Source organism: Larimichthys crocea, chromosome VII, assembly GCF_000972845.2.
Source record: "Larimichthys crocea isolate SSNF chromosome VII, L_crocea_2.0, whole genome shotgun sequence".
Taxonomy (NCBI): Eukaryota; Metazoa; Chordata; class Actinopteri; family Sciaenidae; genus Larimichthys; species Larimichthys crocea.
This window is the reverse complement of record NC_040017.1, coordinates 10485031-10494785: the sequence shown is the minus strand read 5'-3', so window position 1 is coordinate 10494785 and position 9755 is coordinate 10485031. Positions and strand designations below refer to the sequence as shown.

The following is a 9755-nucleotide window of genomic DNA, read 5'->3' as shown; positions in this document are numbered from 1 at the left end:
CACTGAACGTGTGTCACACTGGTACGGCACAATATTTCTATTCAACCTATTTTACATCACTTGTCTCAATGTGTATGACACAGCTTTCTAAAGCTAACCGACAACAGTTGGGACTGTAGATAACCCTCTTGACCAACAGTGCAACGGTCATTTTTGTGCTGTACTCACTACTAGCTTTGTTTGCTGTTATTTTAACTAAATATATCTACGGTGTCCCACTAAAACAGATTTATTTGATATTTTACGCTTTCTAAAAGTGTGAAAAACGCTAAACTACTCATACGCACCTCTGTAAAAGGAAAGCGTCACAAGGGTTAAAAAAAATACAACACCTGTGTCTTTATGGGATTTGTAGTCTGCTTTGGTGGCCATTACAATGACTAAACATGTAGGAAACTCACCGAAAGAACTACAACCAACCTCTCGTGTGATATCAACGGACCGCTCTCAACACCGCCCTCCCCGGCTCTCGGTTTTGTCGGGCAGAAAACTTCCTGAATGAGACATAAACCACAAGAAGAAAGAGAGGGTGAGTACCCTGCCATGGTAAATAACTAAAGGGACCTGTGTTATTGTTATTGTCCTCGTATGTTTCTGCTGTTTGATAACTGGAAAGTTAGCTTGCGGTATAACACTCGTTAGGTAAGGACGGAGTTGGCCACCTGCTCTGAACTGCTAATCTCATGTTAGCGCGTTAACGCTACCTGTACTTTGCTTTTTAAAAAACAACAACAAAAACACAGCATCCATCTCTTTGTCGACTCGCTGCTTCTTTTCTATTCATTGGCATCAATGTCGCGATAGCTAAGTCTAGTTTCGTAGCTGTCGACCCCTCTACACCTGCGACATGGATGCGTAGTTTAAAGGCAGTGAAGTGACAAACGTGTTGGGGTTCAGTGGTTATGGCACTAGCATCACCTGCCAGCCTGTCCCACTTATTAAACTGGGAGGTGACCTCGATGAGCACACTCACGTATGAGTGCCAGAAAAGTTCAGCAAGAAGGAAGATCTATTTAAAAAAAAAAATTGCCATCACAAGGTGCTCGACCTGTAAATGTCACAGTGAGTTATTGGTATGATCCTTAACAAGGTTTGTGGTGGCTATAAATGAATACAGCACAGGTATGACTAATAGCATTCATTAATACTTCTGATCCATTCATTGCAGGCGCACCTAATGTCATGATTATTCCTTACACCTGTGTTTCAAATGTCCACCTGGGCAAATGGTTATTATGAAGGCTATATACAGATGCATCATTAGGAAATATAGATCCTATACATATGAGTATTATCCCTCTTTTCCACTCATCAGATCCTCACACATTCATTTAGCTGCTTGTTTATGGTTTTACACAGCCTGAAATTAATTGAATGTGTTGGGTTAACAAGGATTTCACTAATTGACTTTCCACGCCCTTATTCAACATCTGTCCAAGGAGTTTTGTTTTTGTCAGCACAGGAAATATCCTTATCCTTTTAATAAAAGATAACTTAAATAAATCTTATAGTATATTGATTTTGAATTTGCATATGTACATTCACACGTTAGATGTAAACACAGACCCATGTTGAGCTTAGAAATTTAAACGTAATAAAAAATGATAAACTATTATATCCAGACTATCCAGTAATGTAAAGTAATGAAACACAGCCTCTGCAGTTGACCCTGTTAAACTGAATGTTTTTTATAATTCAGCTGGATTAAACTAAACAATTTTAGTTTGTGATTATCTCTAACATTACACAAAAAGGACATATTACATATAGTATATTGTATCTCTGTTTAATGGGTAACAGTAACTTGTCTTTGCTGACCTCTAGTGGTTTGACTTCTCACCTTGCTGCAGTGATGTATAGGCGTACGCCAGGACCCTGTGACATCACTGACTGATGTGATTACAGGTGCAACACACACGCCAGTCAGTCATTCTGGGCAAGGTCAGGGGTCAAACAGGTTTGAAACAAGAGAAGGGTGCAAAAAAAAAAAAGATTTTCAGCCTGATGTCAAAGTGACATCATGTAGAAATTTGTACTTTTGCGATTAAGCTCCCTGAGTTTCAGATTTCTGTTGTAAATATGGACAGTTCGTCAGGTCATCAGGCAGAAACTCAGGAATCCTGAAAAGATAAAGCACACACACATGAAGACATAATAGGTATGTGAAATGTCCCTGCCCTGCGATTAATCGTCTGTTGCGGTGTATGATGAGAATGAAGAACAACATCATAATAGGTCCTGTAAAAGTGTCACACAACAAACAATGGCTGAGGAAGAACTGGTCCTGGAGGTGCCATATACAGGCGTGTGTTTGTGAGAGACAGAACAGACATCAATGAAAGAGGATATTATAGAGATGTTTCTCTTATTTTACCACCTGGATTCTCTCTCTCCTTATGACAAGGTAGAAAAAACACTGTATATATGCCGTTTCTATCTTTATCACTGTGATATTTTTATTACTGGAGAGGGTGTTGCTTATTCAGGTATGACTCATGCCAGTGTTGTCACCATCGCGCCCAGTGGAACAGTAAAGGGCACACTCTTTGGCAACGTGGCTGTTACGTGATGATCATGTCTGTGACTAAAAAAAGCTTTCTGAAAAAGTGTTACACATGGGATTTTATGACACGTAATGGGAAGAAATGAAGCTGGAACATTTTTGGAATCATTATAAAATGTATTTATTACAGCTTCCGATAACCGCATTTTCTATTTTGTCCACTTTTTTCAAAAATACAAGAACATTTAAAAAGCCCAAATTTGAAGTGGCGGAATTGATTCCTGATTGTAAGCATGCCACATTTTTCTTTGAAGCCCCATACTCACATTTCCATCCACCATCTATCTCCCCCACCCACCCACTTGTTCACCTGTCCCGCTCTCTCCTTCAGGTCCTTGTTTGCTCCCATTCTGTCAATCTTCCGTGAGTGATTGAATGCGGTGAAACTGGCAAAAGTGGACCGGGACACACACAAAAGCCCACTGATTGGTCAAAGATGACCATGGAAGACATGAAGAATGAAGCCGACAACGTCTCACCAGTCTCTATGGCTCTCTACAGTGTGATGTATCCTGTCTTTAACCAGGTAAAGAAAGAAAAGGAATAAATAAGGTTTGTTTGTTGCAGGAAGAAAGAGACGTGGATGAGACTTGTACATATACAGGTTAAGTAGAGGTTGTTACGTGTTTATTGAAAACGCTTGCGGAGGTTAACCGATGAGACTTTGTGCAGGGTTCAAAGGTTTATTGGGTAGCTAAAAATAAATAGAAGGAAATAGAAGATGCTGAATGTTTCCTGTTGTTGATGTTGGCAATGAGGAAGAAGTATTAACAAGGGTAAGTGCTATGCTACTGTCAATATGTGGTGGGTATTTGTGTCTACATGATGCATCTGTATGTATAGACGTGCACTCGTCTGTGCTTGGACTTGAGTCAATGTTTATATTGTTGTATGTTTATTTAAGGTCTGTGCTCAGCAAATCTACCAGTCTGAAGAAAATGCTAGTTGCATTGGTATAGAGATGAAAATGTGGATCCATTGATCCACTTCCATCTAGACTGAAACATCTCAAGTTTAATAGATGGTTATGACTGTTTTCATTCTCCTCATGACCTTTGGACAACCTCTAACTCTTCCTTTTAGAAAAGGAAACTGAGGTTGGCATTTATGATTCAGACCGACATCTCAACAACCATTGGCTGGAATGCTCGTACACACATTCATTTCCCCTAGAAGATAAATCCTAATCCAAATCAATACGTTTTAACTTATGTAGTGAAATATCAATTTTGTCCAGACATTTGTGTTTCCTAGGTGTATGTATGTATCATAATAACTTTATTGATCTCTCTAGTGGCACCGTGAGGTTGAGACTTTTTGTTTTAATTTAAATGTCTCAAGAGTCAAGAGGCACAAAGGTTACATAGAGAATACTGCAAAGCATACCAAACAAAACAAAAATTATCAAGCAAATTATGTACCACTTTGTGTTGAAAATCTGCATCTGTGCTCTTCTCTGTTTATAGGGTAACACACACACACACACACAAGCAGGGCTATTGCATATTGTAGTACAGAGATCGGGAGCATTGTGTTTGAGAGCTTGGCAAAGACTAAATCTGGCAATTTTGAAACCAGTTTTTAAGGGTGCCCTGGTGGCCTGTGAGTCTGCAGCGCTGACCATGTAATCACACTGTCATCCTCTGTTCATCTCTTGCCTCATTTCTTCTGTCTACTCTCCAATAAAAACACGAAATGCCCCCCCCAAAAGTTTAAATAGCAATTTCCAAAAACTTTAGCCGAAAGCCCTCGCGTCAGCTCATCGCACATCTGACTCCTGCAACTGTTTTCTTTTTTTCCCCCTTTTTTTATTTGTGTTTTTTTCACATTTTTGATGGGTAATTGATCATTAAATGACACTGTATTTTAAACCAACACACACGTGAGTACATGATGTGCAAACTGAGAGACATCATTTGTAATTTGAAGTAGTGACAGGGGCTGTTATACCAGATATCAGCTCAGAGGATTTCTTGTGCAGTTCTGCCACTGGCTTATGTATGTGTATCATAACTTGCAGCTGGAGACAATCAACTCTTCCGCAGCGCAGACCTTGAGAGCAGCGTTCATCAAGGTAAAAGAAAAAGTTTCCTTTTGTCAGTTTGTTTACATTTCATGAGATGCTGCCGTCTTTCTTATAATAACTACGCTCGTACCTTTTCACTTTGAAAATCATGTCCATACTTTATATTGATTTGTACATGTAGCGCATTTTAGTGCCACAAAGGATCGAGGAGGGTGCCAATGCTGTCCGTGCAAACTGTATGTTTGTGTGTTTCCAGGCAGAGAAGGAGAACCCGGGCCTCACCCAGGATATTGTTTTGAAAATAGTGGAGAAGAAGAACTTAAAAGTCGATTTTAATGAGGCTCTACTTCGCATGGCTGAAGACGACGTGGAAGGTAGGATGCTCTTTGAATATGCAAAGAGAGGAGGGGGACGGGGTGACAGATAAAGGCAAACTGGTCAGTGTTTGTGCCGCCACAATTTTGAGTTACCGGATCACTTCCTGAGGAGGATTTTTTAAAAAATTTGCTGTCCTCCAGAGGCAGTATATGCACAACACTGACTGCGTCGCTCAAAGACAGTTTAGAAAGCTGGATGATGACCGCCCTACTGTAGATTCACTTTGTCAATATTACATTAGCCCAACTATCCACTGGGGGGAGCTGTTTCTCCACAAATCAGCTGCTCTCCCTGTTCTCAAATGTTCCTCTCTGTCTGTAATTGAATTCCTTGTGCCGCGTACAGTGATTGATGGTAGTAATGAATTCACACATGCATACACACACACACACACACACACACACACACACACACGCACACATATACACACTTTGGATGAATTGTAAATGTACCTCCTGCATGGCACACACCTTAATCGTTCCCGACAAACCAAACACTATCACTTTAGAGTGTATGCAAACACATTGCACTTGATTCCGTATTCATTTTCTGCATTTGCACTATAGAGGTGTTTTCCACGCGTGCAGCCATTATTAATTGCTACATTTCGTTGTCCCCTATAGCTATTTGCATGTGTGTTGCTACACCTGCCACTGAGGAGTTTGAAGATCTGTATTTTTCTCTTCCTCTCTGTGTTTTCAGAGTTCTTGATTGACAGGGAGGAGCCAGAGTTCCAGGAGCTGAACGAGAGGGCCCGAGCTCTGAAACACATCCTCAGCACCATACCAGATGAGATCAATGATAGAGTAGGCTTCCTACAGACCATCAAGTAAGACAGCTCTGTGTGTGTGTGTGTGTGTGTGTGTGTGTGTGTGTGTGTGTGAGAGAGAGAGAAATACACTCTGTATTAATTAAATACATTGCCAGAAAATGTCTTTATTATGGGTCATTAAAATCTTTTATAGTTAATAGTTTGGAACAAAAACCAAATCTGCGATAAAGTGTGTGTCTTTGATGAAGACCATCGTTGCATAAAACACAAAAAGATTTATGGGCAAGGTGCTGTTTAATACAAATCAAAGGAAAGACATGAGTGGCTGCGAATAGATGCAGATTGGTTCCGAAGCGTAATGAGACAGAGACGAGTCAGCAGGAGTTGAAAATCTCTCTGTCTGGAGTTTTGAGGCCAGTCTAAGTCTAAACAAACACATGCACACTCCTAGATAGAGCCAGTGCCTGTATTCTTGGTACATTGACAGGCTGCACAAACCAGTCCATTGGTCATATTCATGCGAAAATTCAGGATAAAAATTTTCTTCTTGCTCTGTCCAAACACACCCTAAGAGCTCCAGTCCACGAGCTAAAACACAACATATGGTTTAATATAACTACTGCACCTTCATTTAGCAAGTAAAGACTCACTGCAGTTAATAATTGGAGTCAAATTAATCTTTTATTGTATACATCCACTGCGTGTTTGACATTTAATGGAATTTTCTTCATTTAAGATCAAATAGAAGAATTTAAAAGTTACGTGTGTGTTACAATATAATCTCAGCTCAAAAGAGCTTTCAGCCACATCTTACTTTAAGTGTCCTGACCTGCGTTAAAACATGCAACATAAACATACATGGTTGCTGATCTTAGTGCGAGACTTAAAGTGAAGACGAAACCGTAGGATCCCTACTTGTCGCAGGAGAAAAATTAAGTAGAAACTTTATTAATCATGTTACACACAGGAAATTATTTCACCGCATTTATCCCAATCTAGCTGGCACCTGTCGGAACACACATGCACAAGCAGAGGAACACACACATAGTGACAGATGCCATATACACACACCGGAGCGGTGGGCAGCGATTCACGAGGAGCAGATGTATGGTGCCTTGCTCAAGGGCACCTCAGCCATGGCAAGGAGATGGACTGCCACCCCACCAGCTGTCAGTTCACCTTCCAATCGGGGATCGAACCACCAACCTTCGGGTTATTGGACGTCCCTGAGCCACGGCTCAAAAAGCTGATTCATTTTCTTGGCCCACTTTGTCATTATTTTGATCAAATTCAATACTGTTAGTGCGTCACCGCTTAAGTTACTTACCAAGCGGTGGGCTTAGAAATAAAATCAATTCAAAAGGAATGCTAAAAAATTAAAGTTATGCAACAGCAGATTTAAAGTGCATACGAGGGGAGAAAAAGTTGAAGGTTAAAGCATGTTTGGAAGAATGACAACGAGCTGTAGTCTCAGGGTATCACTACCTGATGAAAACAGACAGATTTTCAGATATTGTGTGGTTTTTTTGTGTTTTTTTCTTTTTTTTTAAACGCGCACTTATACTGTGCATTATCCACAGAGACATTGCCAGTGCCATCAAGGAGCTGCTAGACACAGTTAATACTGTCTTCAGGAAATACCAGTATCAGAATAGACGGGTAAGTAGAAACACGGAGGAGAAAAAAAATGCACAAACACAGATGCTGTAAAATAAGTGGAGCTGAAAGGCTGTCTGTATTTATTGGTTAGGCACTGGAAAAGCAGAAGAAAGAGTTTGTGAAATACTCCAAGAGCTTCAGCGACGCTCTCAAAACCTACTTCAAAGATGGAAAGTATGACACTTTTTCTAGTTTATTCTCTGTTTTTGGGCTTTTTTCTGTCTGTTTTTCTTCTTTTTCTGCCTTCTCACTCACTTTTTCAGCCTTTTCTTGTTCACACGCACACTACCAACACATTTTATGGTTGTACACACACACACACACACACACACACACACACACTGTCACCACCATGTAAATGGTTGTCGTTTGATCACAGGCCCGCTTCTATCAAATCCACCATTGCTGAATAATTCCCTTGACCCATTTCCTGTGGATTCATGCTGGCTTGTATTCTCTGAAGCCTGACATTCTCCATTCCAGTCAGATCAAAGTGTTTCCTGGATCAATCCTAATATTGTTGCCGTGGTTCCTTTACTGTATGACTGACACATGTGTCCTTGTGTCTCTGTCACGGTTCTTTCCAGAGTGATAAACGTGTTTGTCAGTGCCAACCGGCTCACCCACCAAACCAACATGATCCTGCAGGCCTTCAAGACCATGGTGTAGCAGCCTGAGAAGACAAACACACACAGACATTTTTATTAGAGTGAAGGTGATATGTGGCTTTGTAATTTGTAATTTTCTTATTTTTGGCTGTATAATTTATAATTCTGTGGCTTTGAGGAGAGATCAGGTAGTTTGAAGTTCAAAGCAAATCAGGTTGACAGCAATTGCCAGGGATTTTTAACTCTGTTTTATGTTGTTCTTTTATCAGATTCTTAAGTCGATATTTCTTCATTCCTTGATATATTTCTCTCTCTGTTTAGGACAGTGTAGTCCTGAAAAAGTTTAGGAAAAATGTGATTATTTCCTGTGTACTTTTTAAAAGTTTGTGATTGCACAAGTCTAAAAAAGTATTAAGAAGTAACATTTAGTTTCCAAATACATTCCCACATTTTTGCACTCTTGTTTTAATGTCATTTTTTTATTATTGTAAGTCATAATCTTTACTATTTAGTGGTATCACATATACCCTGACACTATCGGCATGCATCACATTCAACTTAAATGTTCAAATCCTGTCAAGGTCTGGAGAAACGCTGGGGAATTTGAAATGGAGCCGGTGTTCTCTGTCTGCTGTCTTTGTCCTGTACTGTTGTAAAATGTACTGCTTCACCCAGTGCATCATAAACCCTCACCGTCCAGGTGACCAGTAACTCACCAGCTGTGCTGTCTCTCATTTTACTTAAGTTACAATAAAGTCTTCACATTTACCGTCTACTAACAATAGAAAGTCCACTTCTAGTTCAAACCTGAAGAGATAAAAGTATTTTACAAGAAAATATGTGTCCTCAAATTGTTTGGTTTGGTCACCACTGCTGTATGTATTTATACAAAAGACAAATCTACCACAAAACAAACTTTCAAGTTTACATATAACCATAGTCTGCAGGGTACCACACTGAGATATTTCCATTAAAGCTATCGCAGTGTTTGATCAGGGATTTTTCATTTTTAGCCCTCCACCAATGGTAAACAAATGTTTCTGTGACAGATACTTCAATCAATGAAATATGAAGTAAATCCTTTGCTTTGGGCTCCAGTTCATACTGCAATCTCAGCCCATAGAGTTCATCCAAACCACATAGTAGTTGAAGGTCTTGGTGCAGTAAAAGAAGGTACTGAAGGAGGGTGTTTCAGACATGAATAAATAGATCAACACAAACCAAAACTGGTGGTCCAGATTTGAAAGAATTTGAAGCAGTGTATTTTAAACAAGTTTACACAAATATAGTCGACTGTGACTGTATCATTTCTCTTTGTCATTGAAGTATCGGATACTTAAGTCCCTTGAATTTAAATAAAATAAAGTGACTTCAATTTTTCAAAAACCCTTAAACAAAGGTCATGAAGAGTGTGTTGAAGAAACACTTTTTATTGCAAAAGAGTTCTGTCATTTGAGAAAGATTTTCAGAAGTGGGTCTCTGCAGATTTGCATTGTTATATGAAAATACTTCATTTCCGCTCAGTTGCCCTTGCTTTTTCTTCGCCTGCACCTCTTTCCTCCCAGTACTAAGATCCGTACCAATTTTTTCCCCATTCCAGCAACTTCATTCTTCTCCCTGTATAATAGTGGATTTTCTATGGTGGATTTGTGGTGGGCTATTTTGGGCTCTGTACTGGCTCCTAACATGCACCACTGTAATCCAATTGTGATAGTGTTAATTTTTAAAGCTTTATTATTGAAATTGCTG

The 9755-nt window shown here is 39.7% G+C and overlaps 1 protein-coding gene across 1 annotated transcript; it reads left to right on the top strand.

Moving 5' to 3' along the window:
* The first annotated feature begins 143 nt into the window (after nt 1-143).
* On the top strand, nt 144-8721 carry pdcd10a (programmed cell death 10a). Its single transcript, XM_027280464.1, has 8 exons — nt 144-529; nt 2895-3089; nt 4584-4637; nt 4846-4963; nt 5670-5796; nt 7320-7398; nt 7490-7572; nt 7986-8721. The coding sequence occupies exons 2-8, from the start codon at nt 3000-3002 to the stop codon at nt 8065-8067; spliced, it is 633 nt and encodes a 210-aa protein (XP_027136265.1). The 5' UTR covers nt 144-529; nt 2895-2999; the 3' UTR covers nt 8068-8721.
* Nucleotides 8722-9755: the final 1034 nt, after the last annotated feature.

Bases quoted from the DNA above. Each gene is read 5' to 3' on its own strand.
- pdcd10a (XM_027280464.1), top strand. From the start codon at position 3,000: ATGACCATGGAAGACATGAAGAATGAAGCCGACAACGTCTCACCAGTC. The intron at 4,638-4,845 runs GTAAAAGAAAAA...GTGTGTTTCCAG, and splicing joins TGAGAGCAGCGTTCATCAAG to GCAGAGAAGGAGAACCCGGG. The intron at 7,573-7,985 runs GTATGACACTTT...GGTTCTTTCCAG, and splicing joins ACCTACTTCAAAGATGGAAA to AGTGATAAACGTGTTTGTCA.